This window comes from Meles meles, chromosome 7, assembly GCF_922984935.1.
Source record: "Meles meles chromosome 7, mMelMel3.1 paternal haplotype, whole genome shotgun sequence".
Lineage (NCBI taxonomy): Eukaryota > Metazoa > Chordata > Mammalia > Carnivora > Mustelidae > Meles > Meles meles.
The window spans coordinates 145,817,697-145,837,916 of NC_060072.1; the positions used below are offsets into that span (position 1 = coordinate 145,817,697).

Sequence of the window (20,220 nt, forward strand, 5' to 3'; positions counted from 1 at the left end):
AATTACCCCGCGGCTGGGTGGAAGGCCCTCGAAGACGCCGCATCTGTCCCCTTCTGGCTGAGTGTCCGCAGGCAAATCGGGCCCTACTTGAAAGAGCCTTGCGAGGCTGACGCGGGGAAAGCAGGGGTTAAACGCCCACTTCCCAGCCGGGGAGGAGGGAACCTGGGAACCCAGCCCCTCCTTACCTGGTTCTTTGCTTCCCCAAGCCTTGGTCCCACCAAAACACAGAGGTGGAATCCTTTTGTCCCTGGGGGTGACGTCAGGGTTTCCTTTGGCAGGTGGGACCGTCATGCATGTTGGAACCTCTGAGGGGACGACTCGCTTGGCTCTTCTGTGCGAGGCTTGCGAGGGAGCAGCGTCCACCACATCTGGACGCTCTGCCCGGCCGTCCCTCACACACAGAGGGGCTGGTTGCCGACTGAACACCTGGAGGTCTTCAGCCAGTCCCGACGGGGGAGGGCTGTGAGGCTTGGCTCCAACAGGCTCAGCCGGCAAGGGCCTGGGGTCAGAGCACCGCTGGCTGCTTCTGAGCTCTGGCCCTGGAGGGGCTCCGCAGCTGCAGGGCACTGGGGGGCTTCCTGTCCCAGACCCCGCCCGGGCCTCCCCTCAGCCCTCGCCCCCTGGGACTGAAGGGTGGAAGTCCACTGCCAGGCCTCGGAGCGTTAGAGCCGGAGGGGATTCCCAAAAGCGACTGCAAGAGTAGTCGTCACTTATTGAGCACCTACTGCATGCCCGGTACGTTGAGATGGTTTCTAAGCCTCTTGCAAATGCTCGCACGAGAGGCCGTGTTCTAGTCCTCAGTCCCCGTGGAGGCGAAGGGGCCGCGGAGAGGCCACACGGTGCTGGCAAGGGCGCAATCCCAGCCCTGGAACTTTCCAGCTGGGGGCCTTGTGCTGATTTCTAAAGCTTGGCGTGTCTCACCTTCCTCATTTGCGAGGCAGGGAAGCTTCTGCAGCACCCACTGTGCGGGGGTGGCAGTGAGCTGCTGTGCACGCAGAGGGCTCGCCACCGCGCCCGGCCCCCGGGGGAGCCTGCGGGAGGGGCCGCTCGCCTCCTCCAGACGTGCTGCTGGCGGTCAGCCGGTGACTGTCCCTAGGCCGGAAACCCCGGCTGTCCGACCACCGGGGATGGAAACGCGAGGCCAGGTGCCGTCTCACCTATAATCCGCTCGGGCCTCCAGGGGCTCTACTGACTTCCCCATTTTATTTGAAATAAGCATTGAAGATTCGCCTCCGGTAGGCTTCATTCTTTCACTACGTTCTCCAACGCAAGGTTTCGTGGCCTTTTCAGAAACCACGAAAATGGAGAACCCGCCCCATCTAAACCCCAGATGGAGAGAGGCTCATTTCAGGGGGAAGCGGAACAGAAGGAGGCGTGACGGGGACACGAGCATTTTATTACTCCCCGTGCTTCCCTCTCCCTCCCGCTCCAATTTCCCTGCTTGAAGCGGAACACAGACGTGTTACAACGGACCCCGGATTTATTCCAAGCAGCAAAGGATGAATCAGACCAGCGAGCACCAGCGGAGAGGGGGTGCTCTTTCTCGGGGAAGCCTCATCTCAAGTGCCGACACCTCCAGCAGCCTCCTTGCCCAGGCCAGGTCCCTCCCGCCCGCCCCAGTCCAGCGGCACATGGAGCCCTCAGGCCACGGAGGCTCCCAAACCCCGCCTCCGGCTCTGGGGGCTAGCGGGGGGGGGGGGGGGGGGGGGGGGGGAGGGGGGCCAGTGCTGAGTGCCCTGCAGGGGTGCAGCCCAGGGCTCTATGATGTCACCCGGCACCTCCCCAGGTGGCTGGCCGGTGGGACTTGCACTGTCCTCTGTTCACTGCCCATGCAGAGTGATGTCGCTGCTGCTCCCAAGTGGCAGAAGCACCTGGTGTCTGCTGGGGGGGGGGGGGCGTGGCCCGGCTGGGAAGATGGTGGGGGAGGGTTGGCAGGATAAAGGCGACAAAGGGAGGTGCACAAAGATGGGCGGAATCACCTGGAACGGAGAAGCTCTGGAGCCCAGAGGGGCCGGAAGGATGGCGGGAGCGAGGCCCGCCCCGGGTTCCAGCAGCGAAGCCAGGCGGCCAGGTGTGGGGGCCACCGTGCCAGGCCGGGCTCCTCACTTGGAGACCAGCATGTGCACGAACTCCTCGTAGTTCACCTGCCCGTCCCCGTCCACGTCCGCGGCACGGATCATCTCGTCCACCTCCTCGTCGCTCAGCTTCTCCCCCAGCCTGGTCATCACGTGCCGCAGCTCAGCGGCGCTCACCAGGCCGTTGCCGTCCTTGTCGAAGACGCGGAAGGCCTCGCGGATCTGGTCCTCGCTGTCCCTGCCCCTCAGCTGCCTGGCCATCATGCCCAGGAACTCGGGGAAGTCCACGGTGCCGTTGCCGTCGCGGTCGATCTCGCTTACCATGTCCCGCAGCTCGGCCTCCGTGGGGTTCTGGCCCAGGGAGCGCATGACGGTGCCCAGCTCCTGGGTGGTGATGACGCCGTCCCCGTCCTTGTCAAACAGGCAGAAGGCCTCCTTGAACTCGGCCACCTGTTCCTCGCTCAGCTGGTCGGTCATGGAGGCTGGTGGTGGCGGCGGCGGCGGTGGCGTCTGGAGGAGCCGCAGGACAGGTGGCGGAGTGTGGGGCGCCGGCGGCTGGCCGTCTGGCCCGGGCTTGACGGGCGGGCGCTTAAGAAGGCGCCGGGCTCTCGCTCACACGTGGACTCCCCGCCCCGTGGTTGCCCCAGGCCGGGTGCTGTTGGAACAGGAAGGAGTCCGGCACCAGGCACCAGGCTGGCCGAGGGTTGAGCTGACGCCAGCACCGGTGTGTGTGTGTGCTTGTGCGTGCGTGTGCGTGCATGCACGTGTGCGTGTGTGTGTGTGTGTGTGTGTGTGTGCGGCTCCCAACCCACCGCCCTGGGAGCCAGCAGGAACCCCCGAGAGGACACCCACAGGGAGGGCAGCCTGCCCAGCCCGCCCTAGACGGGTTTGGCTTGTTCCTTCTGGAATCACCCCTGGCCTGTCTTCAGACCCTGCGCCCAGAGAAGAGCCAGCCTCCCTTCTGTGGCGGTTCAGGGCAGGATGCAACCAGAAGTTGCCTTTGTCTGAAGGGAACTTCCTCCCCCTGTCTTTGCTCCAAAGCCTGAAAGCCTCCAGGTTCCCAAAAGGGTTTTCAGAGAAGGAACAAGGTTTTCTTCTTCAAGAGGAAGCAGACTGTCTTCTTATCTTCAGAAGAAACATGAATGGAGACGGATTTCCCCCAACTGCTTCATTCCTGTGGACGGACTGAGGGCCTACTCTGTGCATGGACTGTTGTAGAAGCTGGGACTAGAGCCATGAATGAGACAGGCAGCTCCCAGTCCTCCAGAAATTTCTCTTCCCTCTGTGAGCCAGCTAGCGAGTGAGCAAACGAACAGGTGAGATACTTGGATACTGTGACAAATGCCATGAAGGAGATCGGAAGGTACTGGTGCGCAGAACACGGGCAGGTCGCTTCTGCAGTGACGTCAGGGAAGGCTTCCTCGAGGCGGCCTGTGAGCTGCCGTCCAGGCAGGGAGGCAGAGCAGGCTCAAAGCCCACAGGCGGGAGAGGGCTTGGCAATGGGGTGGCCAGCGTGGCTGCAGCCTGGTGGATGGGGGGACACAAGGACACGAGGAAGGGCACACATGCAGGCCTGGGAAGAGGTGGTGGGGATTCGCGTTTTTCTCTCTGATTGATGGGAAGATACGTAAAGTCATGTCTGAAAGTCTGGATCCCTCATTTTGGGGTAGCAGAAGAAATGGGGTGTTTTTAAGAAGAGATACCTTTAAGAAGGGGAGGGGGGAGATAATCCCTGAGCACAGAATCCTGCTCCCAACTCCCCGGAAGCCTGGGAACTTGACCACCCACTGAGTGAGAAAGGGTCCCTCTGCCGGGGGGAATCCATGAAAATTCAAACTGAGACCCCCGAGAACCACTATGATACTGCAGAAAAAGGACAAAGTTGGACTTTGAGACTCGCTATAAGCCCACAGTAATCAAGATGGCGCGGTTGCCCAGGACCCATTCTTGGGATCGATGGAACAGAAGCATAGAAGGCCCAGAAGTACACCCACACGATGAAGTTTACTGATCTTTGACAGAGGAGCAGAGGGAGAAAAGATCGTCTTTTTGACAAACGATGCTGGAAGAACGGGACATCCACGGGCAAACAGTGAATCTAGACACAGACCTTAGGCCCTTCCCCAAAAAGTAACTCAAAATGGATTGCAGACAAAATGTAAAATGCAAAACCATTAAACTCACAGATGATGACATAGAGAGTCTGAATGACCTTGGGCTTGGCAATGACATCGGCTCGTCCAGGGTCTGGGGCGGATTTAGATAGGGCATCAAGGGCATGATCCATGAAGGAAAGAATGGATAAACTAGATGCTAATATCTGAATGTGTCCCCCCAAATTCATAAGCCAAAACCTCACCCCCAAAGGGATGTGTGCATGAGACCATACCAGGGCAGCAGGCGTGGAAGAGACACGCCGTCCTGCGGAACCAGGGACTAGCATCACGGGAGGGCACGTGCCTGTGGTTGGTCCCCCTAATGGACACATATAGTCTGGTCTTGCTTCCTGCCTACTGCACCCGCAAGGAGGTATGTGGCCGGCAGGTGTCTGCAGGTTTCTGGATTATAGCGTCGTGGTTCCAACATCCAGCCCTCGCCCTAAGTGTGTTCTTCAAAAAAGCACACGGAGAGAGAGCTCAGTAAGGATTTTCAACAGTGACTCATGACTCACAAAGGAGAGTGCTGGGATGGGCTACACCGGGGCGTCTCGCTGGTTAGGAAACCAGTGCTTAGTTCCTGGGGTTCTGCCGCTCTCTCCCTGCAGCCTTCCCCAAGCATACAGTTTTTTTTTTTTTTAAAGATTTTATTTATTTATTTGACAGAGAGAGATCACAAGTAGGCAGAGAGGCAAGCAGAGAGAGTGAGAGGGAAGCAGGCTCCCCGCCGAGCAGAGAGCCTGATGCGGGACTCGATCCCAGGACCCTGAGATCATGACCCAAGCCGAAGGCAGTGGCCCAAACCTGTTTTGATCTTCAGACCCATCTAAACGTTTAAAGTGATTGAGGACCCCAAAGAACTTTTTGTTCATGTGGGCTGTATCTATCAATATTTACTGGATTCGAAATCACACCTGGAAAAACGTTAAATATTGAAATAGATTTTTCTATACTGGTGTGCAACTTGAGAAAAACAGAAATCAAAAACTCGTGAACATAATATTGTTTTGTGAAAAATAGTTGTATTTCTAAAACAAAAAAAGGAGACGAGTGGCACCTAATAAAAACAATTTTGCATGTCTCTTCCCAAGTCCGGGTTTGCCGGAGCAGGTCGCTGCTGCAGTGAACGGTGGGCGGATGCTTTGCCGTGAGGCGTGAACGACCCAGCTTCGCACCGGTATGCAGGTGGAGAAGGAGAGATCATGTAAATGACTCAGGTCTCTGGATGTTCTTCTTCCATACTGTATCAACACTAGGCAAGGGTGGTTTCTCCAAGGTTAGCTGTAGTGGAATCTGAACTCATGTCAACGAACCTTCTCACGCTGTCACTAAAATCCACTGGTCACTTGCGTGCTTTGGGGTTTTGTCGGGCCGTGCGTCGGTCATTTGGACAATGTTGGTTCACTCACCCGTCTTTCACGGACGCCCATGGTGCTTTTCCTACGGTCTCTCCGTGTTCGGTAGCGTATTAAGGACGTGCATGCAAGGGTGGAAATTTAATAAAATTATTTCACTACTTCTAGAACATTCTTAAGTGAAAAAGGCTTTTTTTTTTTTTTTTTTTTTTTTTAATTGAGACTCTGGGGCAGCGAAGAATGTAATGGTTGTGAGTACAGGGGCCTCGACTCCGGCTAAGGGGCTGGTGATTTTATGCGCCATTGCTTTGGCCTCGGTACAAGAGGTCCACAGAGTAAGAAAGGCAAATAACGTCTTGGTATTATTAGGAGACTCGTTTTGACCTCCCGGGCCCTCCAAGAGGGTATTGAGGTCACCCTTCCCCCCCGTGGATCCTTGGAACACTCTTGGAGGACCACACCGGTGGTGCGTTGAGAACCAAGTTTGAACCGAGTCTAGCACTCCCTGGGCTGGAGGTGAGAGGGACTGAGGATGCTGGAATGTTGGCAGGGACAGTGTTGGCCCTACAGAATTGTTAAGTATTATTAATGATAAATTATTAAGTATTAATGAAGACCCCAAGCTACCCCAGTCATTCATGAAGACACCCTCCAGTGGCACTGCGTGCTGTAGCGCCTTCCCCCGGAGAGCACGGAACCCACGTGCCATTCTTCTCTCCGTGGTGCCACGAGAGTTCACGCAGCCCCCTCAGGGATCTGCTGCTGTTACTGGGGGCTCTGAAGAGACACATCAGGACTCCTCAGGCTTGTCAGCCCTCCCATGGCCGTGCCCTGCGAGGACGTGCGGGGCTGAGCGTGGCCGTGAGAACTTCTGGATGAAGCCATTCACCAGCCCTGACGGTCGCTCGTCAGCCAGCCCCCAGCAGGAATGGAAACAACTTGTCTCCATGTGTTCAGGCCGCTACAACCAACTCCAACGAACTTGGGCGGCTTCCAGCCTCGGTGCGTGACCTAGCTCTCGGAATGACTTTTGGTCAGTCTTGGTTGAATCACCCAGGTTCCTCCGGGGCTGTCCTGGGCTGGGCTGGAGTGGAGTTTGAGTTCAGGGAGGAGAAGGTTGCTCGGATGGGTGCTGGGAGCTGCTGGATTGAAATCTGATAAGCAACCAGGTGACATCATGGTTCAGGAGGCTGGTGCCGGGTGTGAGAAGACCGCTCCCAGTGCACACGGGGCACAGTGCGTTACCACCTGCTGGGCCATAAAGGGAAGGAGTGGTTGGCTTTTATGATCGGAGGCCTCACCTGCAGAGTGAAGGGCACCGAGGACAGGGGAAGCAAACAAGAGGCTGTTTTGAAAGTTCCCTGGATCTCCTTGGGTCAGTGTGTCCTCAGGTCAGCTCCTGCTGCTTTTACCCGCCAGCAGGCGTATGAGGTCAGGCTTCGGGGCCGCCCCCCTCCCGCCCCGTGCCGACGCCCCTGCTCGGTGTCTCAAGCTCCTAGCAGCTCTGCGCCCAGCACCTCGCTCAGTGCATGTGGTCAGGAGGCAGCAGGAGGGACGCAATGTGACTTGTATTTAATTACTGACAGCCACTTTGATCAAATCAAGATTAAATGATCACCCCAGACAGAAGCAAATTAGTACTAAATCCCACATTAAACGCAGTCAAACCCATTACATCTCTTCTCAGACATCCTGTTTTCCTGGGAAAAGGGCTTTTTTTTTTTTTTTTTTTTCAAATGGCACCTGCTGGGATTGGTGACTTGGCCCAGGTCACTGGCCAGGCTCACTGGTGCCTCCCCTGAACTTTCGGGCAGGTGAAGGGGTCCTGCACTGGCTTTGGGGAAGGCAGGGTGGAGGAGGGCAGAGCAGGGCTCTGGAGGGGCTCCTTTGTGTGACCCACCGGCCTTTCAAATCGAATATTTGATGTGGTTTTCAAATTTTTATTAAAAAATTTTACTTTATATTCAATGTTTTGAAAAAAAAATCGACCAACAGAAAATATTCGATGAGGTGATGTCGCCGAGGGGCGAGAACCACATGGAACAGACCTTCTGGTACCCAGCTCTGTTTGATCACCGGCTACGCTGTTACTTTAAGCCCCCATAGTCACAGGGGTGCGGCAATTACCTTCCAGAGAACAAGCTTCTTGCCTGAGGAGTACAGAACTCCGGAAGAGGCAGGAAGAGTCTTTGTTCCAAGTTCCAAGCCTTTGAAGTGGGTGATCGTGGTGAGAACCTTCTCTCACTCCCTGTAGAAAGCCACGTGTTTGAGCTCGTGCTTGCCTGGGCGTCGGGTGTCCACGTGAGCACAGGCGAGCCTGTTGGGGAAGGCGAGGTGTGGAGAATGCAGGAGCGTTTGGGGTATGGGCTCCGCACCCGGGTAAGCAATTTGAAGGAAGCAAAGGGGTTCAGCAAAGGGAAGAACTCCCTTTGGAAGTCATTTACCCAGCGGCTTTAGACTTGTTCGTTGAATTCCTTGGACTCTGCCAAGGTCCTTCCAGAGATGGGTGCCTGGACTCCTTCCCTGCCCCCACTGCCAACCAGTAAAGCCCCGGTTTTAACTGCTTCATGTGCGTTGGACAAGTTGCAACTCTAGTGACTCGGGATCCTCATCTGTAAAATGGGTACAACAGTAGCATAGGGCACCACAGATGAATACGGCAGGTTCAGAATGGTGGCTAGAACAGTCAGCGCTCAATAAAGGTTAACAATCACTTACCACGCAAGGAAGATTTCATTTGAAAAATGGTTTCCATGGCTAATGATTTCTGAAAGACACCCTCCAGCCTAAACCCTTCTTTGCCAGACAAGGACCTCATAACCCATCCAACTTAAGTCTTTACCCAGGACTAGGCAACTGCTTTGTGAGCCACAAAAATGGGCCTAGCAGGAGGGTCTCCAGGCTCTTTGTGCTGCAAGGAACAGGACCTGAGGGTCATCACCACTTACTAAGGGAATCTCTCCTCAGCCTCAAGCCCCTGGAAGGCAGGGAGAGGGTTTACATTGGAAACCCTCCGAGTCTCAAGTCCCGCATGGCCCCAGCACGTAACAGGCACTTGAGAGACGTCTGCCGAACAGAGGTGAAGGCTTTGACCAGGGCCAGCTGGCTGGGCTAGATGCAAGCTTTCCGGGAAGCAGAAGGTGGTGAAAGCTTGGTCTCAGAAGTGGCGCCTCGTGTGTGGCGGGCGGATGGGGCAGGAGGGCTCATGGCTGCCACCGACCACAGGGGTCCAGCGTCTCGGAGTGAACCACCACTCTGGAGGTCCAGCCCTGACTCAGAGCGCCATCGACGTTGACCCCCATGGTGTTTCTGCATCTGCATTTCTGCATTTGTATGAGGGAGAGTGAGACAGCTCCTGACCTCGTCTCTGAAGGAGTATGGAGGTGACCCAAGGCACCTCACCCAGGACCAAGCGTTGCATGCCCGGAGAAGGCCAAGTTTGATGACCCGGAGAAGGGAAGGAAAGGCCTTGGGAAGGAGACTAGTTCAGGAGGAGGAAGGGGCAGAGAGAACGGGTGTAGTGTGGTCCAAGGGAACCCCATGGGAAGTCCAAGGGCAAAGGAAGGAGGGATGGGGAGTTGCTCAGTTCTGAGATTTTCCCCCATGGGGTGCTCGAGGGTGGGCCATGGGAGAGCTCAGTGAGGGAGAAGAAGGCGTCTGCCAGAGGCCTGACACGTGGGGGGGGATGAGCCCAGTATGGGATCTGCCCCAGGGGCCTGACATCCCACCCCCAACTTCCCCTGAGCCCCACACGTCCCTGGCATCGTGCCTGCTCTGAGTTCGTGACAAACAAGGGGTGAAAGCTGGGACAGCTACTTTGTGAGGACGCCCGCGGAGATCAGCAACCGAGCCCTCTCTGCAACCAGGTAGCACCAGAAAGCTGTCCCTCCCCTGCCTGCCGGGAGCCTAGCACGTCTCTGTCTGTCACTCTGGGGAGCAGTGGCTTTGGCTCCCTGAGAAGTCGGGGTCTCAGCAGCCCCCGTCCCAGACCTCACAGTGCAGAGGACCCTGTGGCGGAGGGTGCGGGGCAGGCGCTGTTTCCATACCAGGGATGAGATGGCAGATGCTCGGCGCGAGGACTGAGTGGGACCCTTCCTGTGACCCCTACTGCTCGCTTCCCCCCAACTCCTTTCCAAAGTGAAATAGGGAGTCGCCAAACAATGGCCCCTCCCTCTCACCTACTTATCTATCGTCTCTCCATTATCTATCAGTCATCTGTCCTCTGTTGTCTATTATCTATATGTCTGTCTGTCGGTCTGGTACACCTGGAGGAAGGAATTTCAAATGCATCACAGGGAAAATACTATGTAGCTGGAGGAAACACGCAAAATGACCATGAACCCAAATACTGAGACCTGGTTCACAACACGTTAGCTCTAAAAGGAGGTTGTTTGGTGGCAGCGTGTGTGTGCAAGAAACAAAGAGAGTAACGTGTGAAAAAGCCGGACAGCTGCTCTCTGACTGTGCACGGAAGAGAGTCAGGCTGGAGAGTGCGGCCTGTGTGCTGGGAAGGGCAGGGGGAGCCGAGCAGAGCTCCCGGAGAAAGCAGAAGGTTACTCACGTTGTAGTAAGAGGGGGCGGGGTGGAGAGAAAGCTCTGCTCTGTTTTTGAGATGCCAGAAAGTAGTCAGATAGACTGAAAAAAAAAAAAAAAAAGTGAAGAAAGTTCGTAAGGAAGAGCTAAAGGCTAGAGATCTTTAAAAACCAAATCATTGTTCCCTGTGTTACTGGGGAGCACGGACATTAAAACATACAGATGAGGAAGCTGGAATGAAAGTCGGGGACATAGTAAAGCCCCAGTAAAGAGATGGGTGTAGATGCAGGGCAGAGAAAGTCAAGCAAGAGTCAGGGCAGCTCGTCCCAGAATGTTCCTGAAAAGTGGGAGGACACTGATGGGCTCGCGCTAATACGGTTGAGCGGAGGGGATGGTGAGGGCTTAACTGCTGATGGACGATGGCTTCTGGAAAACGGTTCCGAAGGATTTCACGACGGTGTCCAGAGGACTGTCTGTGTACCGAGCACATTTGCCGAGTTGCCCAATTTAACGCAGAACTGGGGGACCTGGCAACTTGGTCGGTTGAGCGTCCGACTCTTGATTTTGGCTCAGGTCAGGATCTCAGGGTTGTGGGAGGGAGCCCCGCATGGGCTCTGCTCCGGGTGGAGTCTGCTTGAAATCCTCTCTCTCCCCCTTGGCCCCTTCCCCGCTCTCTCTCTTTCTCTCTCTCTCTCCAAAAAATTCTATCTGTATCTCTGTCGATCTATACAACATGCAAAACTGACTGCTATCAGGTAAGCGCATGAGGAAGCCAGGCAGCGGGCGAGAGGCGAGGCGCCCACGGAAACTCCAGCTCCTTGGGGCACTTCGCATGGCCTTACCTGCCTTCCTGCCCTTCTGCCACCGGGGCGCGGCTGCCCGGGGAGGGCCCTGGCAGGCAGGTGGCCACAGGTGGCCAGAGCCGCGTGAGGCTGCCTTCAGGGGCACAGGAGGGACAGCTGAAGGCCCGAGACACGAAGACGGGCCCCCCTGAGGAAGGGACCCTGCATTCCAGGTCCCAGCTGTGCCACGGACGAGTTCTGTCCTGTGTCTGAGCCCCGCTCGCCTCATCTGCAAAACAGGAACCAACTACCGAGTGACTAAGAGATGAGGTCACATGTCGGAGCCCTTGGCAGGTCCGCCAGTGTGGCCTGCTCAGACGGAGGGTGCCAACACCCCATTACCATGTCAGCCTTGCTGATGCCCCATTATTGGGCCCTCCATGGGGCCACTGGGAGGGGGATGTCAGGCCCACCTCCCCCGCTGAAGCTGGCCCATTAGGGACCGTCCCCTAGGGGATGACGGAGCCTTTCTGGCAGGAGTCCCAGGGAGCCACCCTTCCCCCTCCCCCAGGTGTGTGTCACCCAGGCCCTGCCCAGGTTGGGCAATGGGCTTGTCGGGCGGGGGCAGGGCAGGCCCTGCTCTCCCGGTTCCAGGCTCTGACCTGGTTAAGGCCACTGCCCTCTATCTGGGCCTCCGTGGAGCTCCCGGGACAGGCAGGGGGTGGGGGTGGGGTGGACTGAGGCCCCAACCCGTCTCGCAAGGCCCAGCACTCTGCGTCCTGTCCTGAGAATATAGAAGCTCCTTCTACCAGGGTCGGCGGTCCACGGCAGGCGTGGGGGCGATGCGGGCAGGCTCCTCCTCAATCCAAGCACCGGGATCCCTGGGCTTCGGGAACGCGACACCCAGCGTGACCTCCGTCTGCACTGTTAGGGCTTGTGGGGGTCAAACCGTTTCCCCCATGCCCGCTTAGGACCCACATAGTCTACACTTTGCTCCTCGAAGGGGCAGAGTTGCCCTAAAAGTGATTACTCAACACAGAGCCGACCTCCCCCACTTGCTAAAGGCTTCCCTGGTGACACTCGATGACCCCAAATTGCGACTTGAAAAAAAAATTCAAGACCTGATCAAGGGGCGCCTGGGTGGCTCAGTGGGTTAAAGCCTCTGCCTTCGGCTCAGGTCATGATCTCAGGGTCCTGGGATCGAGCCCCACATTGGGCTCTCGGCTCAGTGGGGAGCCTGCTTCCCTTCCTCTCTCTCTGCCTGCCTCTCTGCCTATTTGTGATCTCTGTCAAATAAATAAAATCTTAAAAAAAAAAGACCTGATCAAGTCCTGGGCAAGCCTGAGAAGCTGGCAGGGCAGTCCCTCAGATCTAAGAGGAAAGGGAGAGAGAAGCCGTGGAGGTGCCCACGCAGGCCCCGAGGTCGCAGTGGGGGCGGGGGGTGCTCAGGCCTCCTCCGCCGCGGAAATCCAGGATTTTAAATTTGATTCCGCCAAGTGTGATTTTCTTAATTTCCTTCTTAGAAATGAAAGCTTTGTGAGGCCTGGGATTGTGAAGAAGATAAATGAGTCATTCCAGAAATCCCAGATCTGTCCCCCCAACAATATAGGATTTTTAAAAAAAGATTATATTTATGTTTTTGACAGAGATATATATTTATTTATTCCCTGGTGAATATATATATAATATATTTATTTATTTGACAGAGATCACAAATAGGCAGAGAGTGAGGGGCAAGCAGGCTCCCTGCTGAGCAGAGAGCCCGATGCGGGGCTCGATCCCAGGACCCTGAGATCATGACCTGAGCCGAAGGCAGAGGCTTAACCCACTGAGCCACCCAGGTGCCCCTAGGGTTTTAGTTTGTAAGCAGAAAGGGAAGTCCACTGGCGAGCAGTCTGGTGTGATAAGACACCTTCAGAACATTCCGGACCCAGGGCTCTGTAACTCCGTCTCTACTTCTGCACCACCTCCTGACCCAAGGGGGTAGGTCAAGGCCTCGTCTCCAGGCCGAATTCTGCACAGCGGAATTCTAGAACATGCTGGAGAAAGGCAAGCTCCTCTCTTCCCAGGGGCTACCCACAATTCATTTGCTTACATCTTTTTTGGCCAGAAACGATTTGCATAATTATATTAGAGCAAGGGAAGTTGGATATGTTTTCTTGGCTGTCTCCTGATGGCCATGTTTCCTGGGAGAAATTACGAGTTTTATGGCGTTCATTTTGCTTAGAACAGCTGTTAGCATAAACAGGTTGTCTTCCCCACGAAATCCCAGAGAAGCTGTTTGCGTTCTCAGCATGACTGAGGCTTCAAATGAGATACTTAATTTCTTCTTCTAAGTTCTGACACTAAAAATACGGTGGTCTACAGAGGAGGCACCAGCTTCTTGTCCTTGACCGTCCCTGTTTGCCACTCAGAGAACAGCATACTCTTCGACGTAGTCAGTAGTATTTTTAACATAGTCTTTCCTAACTTTGGCGTTTCCAGAATTATTTAAATGTGTTTCTGCCATCCCACCTCTGACTTGGGGCCCCCACCTGCTGGCATTTCCTTTGTTAGAGCTAAGCTCCCTGAAGGCTGCCTCTGTCCCCGTTAGCGTGGGTGTGATAGTAGCCTGTTTATTTTCTCCTGTAACAGGTGGATTACTTCTCTGTGTCCTGGTCCTTCTGACACAATGGTGAAGAAGCCATAATTAGCTTCTGGTTTGGGGGCTCCCTTCCTCCCCCTCCTGTTACCAGCTGTCTCTCCAGGGACCTAGAGACCCTCGCCTTTCCTACCTATCTCCTGGCCCTCCTATGCTCCTCCTATGCCCCCTATGTCCCCTATGCCCCCCCAGACCGCCTCCTCCAAGCTCTAGCAGCTGGGCCCGCCCTTCCTGCTACTCCCCTGTGCTGTACCTGCCCCCAGGGATCCCAAAGTCAGTCCCTGGTCTGGTGCCTGACCGTGCTGGGGAGCATTCAGCTACCTACTGAGAGAGGAGTTCGTGTGAACTTGTCAACTGTTTTTTTCTCTAGAAGGCCATTCTCGATTCTTTGGTGGATGGTAGGTGAAGGAAACGGTCATTTTCGAAAATGCCCTTCCTACCCGGGCAAGATAAAGTGTGGACAGTTTGGTAGTTTCAGTTGTGAGTGTGATGTGCGTGTTCAAGCCAGCACAGGAGAGCGAGATGGGGTGGGTGGTTGCCACAAACACTCTGGAATGTTATGCCCAGCAACGCGGGACGTTATGACCCACTTTGTCTGGTCATTTCCACAGTGGGGAGGGCGTGTTTGTACAGAGACCCGATTACCCTCCTGCCTGGCTCCCCTCAGGGCAAACGGAAAGGTGGAGGAGTGGAAAAGTGGTGGAAAAGTGTCGCGAGTTCTCCAAGGGAGCCCAGTGGGTCGGGAGGGGGATCCCATGGCCAACGCTTTGGGAGCACCGTGACCTAATTCACGTGCTCTGAGCAGTGCAATGGGATGCGTGGGTGCACCCCAGTCCCTCCTCTGGTCTGTGGCAATGTCCTGGGGCTGCTTCCTCCCTCATTTCTTGCCAGATGGATGCAACCAAGGGGGTGGGGAGGAGCTGAGGCAGGTGTGTCTGCGGGAACGGATGGCAGCTCTGAGCCCTGTTCAGGCAGTGGCGACCCTGACGCTTTGGGGTCTCGCCTGAATCTACTGTACCTACAGACATAGTAGAAGCACCGGGCACCATCTCAGAGCGATTGATTTATTATACTGCTTTTCTTTACATTTAAATATACTCTTTTTTTTAATTGAAAACTTCATTTTAAATTAAATTAAAAAGTAAATTTAAAATTACTTTTCTTTACTTTTTTTTTTTTTTTAGAGAGATCGAGAGGGAGCACATGTATGATAAAGGCAGGAGCAGAGGAAGAGGGAGAGGGGAATCTTGAGTAGACTCTGCGCTGAGCACAGAGCCTGACTCGGGGCTCCATCTCGAGCTCACGACCCTGAGATCATGACCTGCCTGAGCCTCCCAGGTGCCGGATTTTTGGCTGTTTTTATTTTATTTTATTATTTTTTAAAGATTTTACTTATTTATTTGACAGATGGAGATACCAAGTAGGCAGAGAAGCAGGCAGAGAGAGAGGAGGAAGCAGGCTCCCCGCCCAGCAGAGAGCCCAATGCGGGGCTCGATCCCAGGACCCTGAGATCATGACCTGAGCCGAAGGCAGAGGCTTAACCCACTGAGCCACCCAAGCGCCCCTTTTGACTGTTTTTAAATTAGAGCCGCTGATTTCCAAGTTTGGTCACGCCCCCACCTCCCCTCCCCGGACAACACCGGCTCTACCTCGTTAGGGCAACACCAGGGTGACAGGGAGCGGCCCGAACGCCGTCGGCACACGGGCCATGGGGTGCGTCCACGGGGAAAGTGCGGCCCCCCCGGGCGGTCCAGCGCTCGGCACCCACACCTGCTCTCGGCCCTACGGCCGGGCGACGCGAGGACACCAGCGGTCCCGTTTCTCAGCCGTCGCTGCTGGACCCGCGGTGCAGCTCACGGTTGTCTGGAACGGTGGCAAATGGCATCTGGTGCCTCTTAGATTTCCGGCGCAGGTGGTTAGTCAGAATGCTCCGTGTCCTCGGGAACAGCACCTTCCTCGAGCCAGCGGGGGAGCGCTGGTCCCCGGGGCGCACGCGTGTGTGCACGTCCTGCCAAGCCCCCGGGCGTGTCTCGGAGAAACGGCGGGAAGGACGGCGCTTGCCAACCACCCGGCACGTCCGGGCAAACCGTGGGCCCCGCTGGCACAGCCGCCCCGCCAGCAAGCGGTGCTGAGGGCATAGCCGTCGGACGCAAACCCGCTCCTCTGAACGCGAGCCCCACGACAGCGGGATCTCCCCCCTTTCCCGGGTGACCCACTGCAGCCCGAAAATTCAGCCTTTGCTTGGACAAGGATCTAAATGCAAAGAGGAGGGGCTCCGGGGTGGCTCGGGGGGTTCAGCCTCTGACTCTTGATTTCAGCTCAGGGCATGATCTCAGAGTTGTGGGATCGAGCCCCGGGTGGGGCTCCACGCTCTGCAGGAAATTCTCTCTCTCCCCCTCTCTGTGCCCCTCTTCCCATGCGTGTGCGCTCTCTCTCTCTGAAACAAATAAGTCTTAATAAAATAAAATAAAACGGAAAGGTGATCTCTGACTTCTGAGCCTTCAACACGTGAGCGTTTGCTGCGGAATGACGGTCACCTACCAAAATCACTCGACACCGGGAGCACCTGCTCAAGCGGGGATAGGAGCGTGAGTGGGGAGTGAGCCTGATACGGTGCCCAGCATCGGTGAGGCCTGGTGCTTCACTGGCCTCAGACTTCCCTGAGGACTGGGAGCAGCCACCGGGCGGCTCAGGGCTGTCTGTCCACCGGCCTGCGAGCACATGCCTGCAGGAAGCCGGGGTCTGGTGAGGGGCCCCACGGGGAGCCGGCAGCTGGGTGATGGGCACCAGGGCAGTGGGGCTCCTGAGCCCGTCCCTAGCCAGCGCCCTTCCTGCTGCTCCGGCGAGCTTCACCCTTCTAAGGCAGGGGTGGGGTCGTCCTCTGCTGAGGTCACCAGCATCAGGCCATGCGGCCTCTGCCCTGGGAGGCCAGGACGATGCCCACAGCTGCCATGGCGCGAAGGCCAGCGGCTCCATGGGGAATGTGACTTGTGTTTTGGGTTCTGGGCACAGTGGGGACTCTGGGGGGCCCCCCCCGGCTGTGAAGGCAGCACAGTGGCTCACCGGCTCACCGTTTCTCCTGCTCACGACTTGCAAAGGGCCTGATGGGCGGGTTCTGGGATCCCTCTCGGGAGCTCTGGGCGCAAACAGCCTCACATGGACACACAGGGATCCCCACATGGGAGCTCCGGGCAAGCTGGGGGAGGTGCCCACCCCGAAGACTGGCTCAGGAGGGAGTGCCCAGCAGGTTCCAGCAAGTCTGAGGAGACAGAGGAGGCCCCCAAACCCGTCTTGCTGGTTCCTCACCAGTACTTGGCCCACAGAGCCAGTGGGAGAAGGGGGAGGGGAGGGCTGAGTGTGTTTCTGTTCCTGGGGAAGCCATCAGGAGTGAGGGCCTGAGCCGGAGGCCGGCCACCTCCCACGCTGGCGCCCAACACACATACGCACACACACGTGCACGCACTCGTGCACGCACACCCACGCGTGCACACACACGCATGCATGCACACTCAGGGCTACAGCATGAGCAGTGGGGAGCAAGGACTCCCCTCCCTGCTGCCTGTGGGGATGGCTGCTTCCTCCCCGTTCCCTCCTCAACCCAGCGGGCAGCTGCTTTCACTGGGGGAAGTCCCAGCGTCCTAGGCAGCAGGGTTGGGAGATGAACTGAGAGGGGCCAGAGAGGGAGGGAGTCCTGGGCAGGAGGGCTGACACCGGGAAGGCCCAGGGCTCTCTCCAGCTCCCCTGCTGGTCTCCGCTCTGCCTGGCTCTGCTCTCTGTTCTCATTGGCTCCGGGGGCTCTTTCTCAGCCAACCTGGGTCCCCCCTATGGACTCAGGCGTGGTCCTTCTATGCCCCTCGGGAGGCAGCTGTTCTTTGCCTTCCTCACACTCAGTGTGGGGGACACAGACACCCCGCGGGCTGATGCGGGGCCTGTGTATGCTTCGTATGACGTGTCTTCCTGTGTATGTTTCCTACTTGGCTCCAGGGCTCAGCAGGGGGGCACCAAGCAAGTGACAGTCTCCTAGCCTCAGACCCATCCCTGAGGGACACCTTCATCCCAACGTACGGGGAGCCCAGCGAGAGGTGTGGCCCCATGAGGAGACACCCGTGGATGTGAGGGTCCGGCTCCCTCCCACTGCTTCCAAAGAGACGGGCCGTCCTCTTGCAGAGGAAGAAGTGGACTTCATCCAGCTGGATTCGGTTCTCGCGACGCCTGCCACACTGTCCCCCTTTCCCAGCCCTGAGTTCAACTCTCAGACGCCCCGTGTTGGTCACTGGGGAGCAGCGGGCCCTGATGCGGCTGTGCTGTGGACCAGGCACTCACCTGCTGAGGCAGGAGGCTGGGTGGGGAGGGGGAGGGAGTCATGTCCACACGGATTCATGCTCTGAGAAGAGAACACACCCATCAGAGACCAAGCAGGGTCCCAAATGGCAGGCCGAGGGTGGGGGCGGTACTCACCAGAGCTGCGGCTGCCTTCCCAGGTACTGGGTGGCCTTGGGCACAGGCCTGTCCCTCCCGAGACTCCTTCTGTCCATGGGGAGAGGGAGTGACAATCATTCTCCCCTTCCAGACCCATGAGGACACTCGCTAGATGCTCTTTCGAAATACGAGTCGCTGCTCAGTGCGGAACGGCGCTGTCGCGGCTGATGTCCAAGAGCCGACTGATGTCTGGGCCTCGGACTGTTGGATGTGACTAAAGCCTGCAGGCAGACGAGTCTAGTTTATCAGTCCCATCAAGAAAAGTGTAATAACAAAATTGAGACAGAGGTCCTCCTCTTCCCGAGTGTTGGTTCGCATCAAACGCAAACCTGTTTGTTCCCGGAGATGAGGTTTACCCCGGAATAATAATGCCTTCCGTTGATCAAAGCTGCTTTCATCTTTGATCGCGAGTGCCCTGATCATATATGGTGGACGCATTATCCTATTTTATAGATGAAGATATTAAGACCCAAGTTAAGTTCCCAAATCTGCGACGGAGCTAGAACCAAGAGCTTTCGTCTCCTGATAGCATCTGGAAAGTTCTTCCGTGTTTACGATGCATCCTCTGACACCAAGGGAAACTAACAAAATGTTAAGCGTCTTGGACTTTTAAGCACAGTCTTGCTAATAAGGTAAGAAAAAGATGTAAAATACAGATTTATATCTTCAAATATCCTTAAGAGCAGGTCCTCTCTGTCAGGAGCCCAACCCGTCCCAGGTCACGTGCGAGGCAGGAGCGTCCCAGGGAGACCACGTTCTCCACCCGACACCGCGGGCGGTTTCACTGAGAACCCGATTGCTCAATGTTTACTGAGGTCTCCGTGCTATTCCCGCACAGAGATGAAACAGCAATCCCTTCATCAAGACATGGTTGTAAAAGAAGTTAGACAGATGGAACGTTGCCCTTTGTGTCTCTCTCTCCATCTGGGTCCCCTGGTTCCGGAGTTGGCTGGGGAGGCCGATGTGCCCCGCCAAGGGAGGTGTTTGTCTGGCTGTCCTCTAGGGAAGGACAGCCTCCGTCTGTCTGAGGGGCTGAGCCGGAGAGAGCTGAGATTTATACAGTTCCTCGGGAGAGTGAAGGAGCCCGGTCCATAGACGGAGGCACAGGTGGTTGGAAGGCCCGGGGATGTGCAGGGGCCAAGAGGAGATACACTTGAGAAAGACACCCCGGGGATTCCAGGGCCAACGTCCCCTCAGAGCCTCGGGTCTCACTTGCTAAGGACTTGGGAATCGTGCCCGCGGGTTGAGCTCTTGGTCTACACTCTGCTTCTCAGAGCAGTGGGCAGAGATGGCTTCCCTCCAGGGATCACAGAAGACGGGGGGCCACGTGCTCCCCAGCACCCCCACAACTCTCGGACAGGACCCTGCACCCCTTCCCCGTGTCCTCACGAGAAGCTTGACTCTAGCGGTGGAGTGGGATCAGAGGAATCACGGAGCCCAGGAGAGGTATTCTGGGGGGACAAGAAGCCCCTTCCTCCGAAATCACACGTGGAACCTTGGTGTGGTGAACAGCACCCCCGGGCGCCGGGTTCCACGTGCGCCCAGGCCCCTCACTTGCTCGGGGCTGCCAGCAGCTGCGGGACACATCTTCCACCTCTAGACCTGGAGGTCACCCTGGGCTGGAAATTTTAAGGATGCCCATGGGTCCACCCTGGTAGAATTCCAAGCAATTCTCCTATATCCGCCTCTACTGGCCTGCCCCGTGGGATGAGGGCCTGACTGCAGCCCGAGAGGAGCACAGAAAGGAAAGCCGGACAGTCCCCCTCTACTCCAGGACCTGCTGTGGCCACCGAGGGAGGCTCTCTTTCCCTTCCCGGCCATGGTCTCTGTGGGAAGCTTCCAAGGGGGCACCTCGGCTGTCAGGGCCCAGGGAGGCTGGTGGGCGTCTGATGACCCCCACGCAAGCTCCCTCCAGCGTCTCCAGGGCGGGCTCTGCCCCTCCAGTTCCTGCATTTCTGGTCTGTCCCTCCCTGGGAGGAGGATTTCGCCCAAGGACATAGGGAGGGTGGAGAGCATTACCCCTCCCTTGCTCCGATTGCAGAAAAGGAGGGGGCTCCCATCCCGTGGCAAGGCTGCCACGGGAGCTCTGCCCTCACACAGACTGGCCTGCCTGTCCCGGTCGCTGGTCCCCAGCTCTGACGTGAGCCCTCTGAGCTGGTCAGCAGCCAGGTCGGCAACTCCGTGACAAGTGTGAGTGAC

The 20,220-nt window shown here is 56.7% G+C and overlaps 1 protein-coding gene and 1 long non-coding RNA gene across 2 annotated transcripts; both read right to left on the reverse strand.

The window, feature by feature from the left end:
- Positions 1-1,810: 1,810 nt before the first annotated feature.
- Positions 1,811-2,738, reverse strand: CALML3 (calmodulin like 3). Its single transcript, XM_046013563.1, has one exon. The coding sequence runs from the start codon at positions 2,550-2,552 to the stop codon at positions 2,103-2,105; it is 450 nt and encodes a 149-aa protein (XP_045869519.1). The 5' UTR covers positions 2,553-2,738; the 3' UTR covers positions 1,811-2,102.
- A 2,549-nt stretch (positions 2,739-5,287) lies between these two features.
- On the reverse strand, positions 5,288-11,157 carry LOC123947246. Its single transcript, XR_006819727.1, has 4 exons — positions 10,962-11,157; positions 8,031-8,198; positions 7,714-7,903; positions 5,288-6,834 (listed from the first exon to the last, which is right to left on the reverse strand). It is a non-coding gene; the product is annotated as an uncharacterized LOC123947246 (long non-coding RNA).
- Between the last annotated feature and the right edge of the window lie 9,063 nt (positions 11,158-20,220).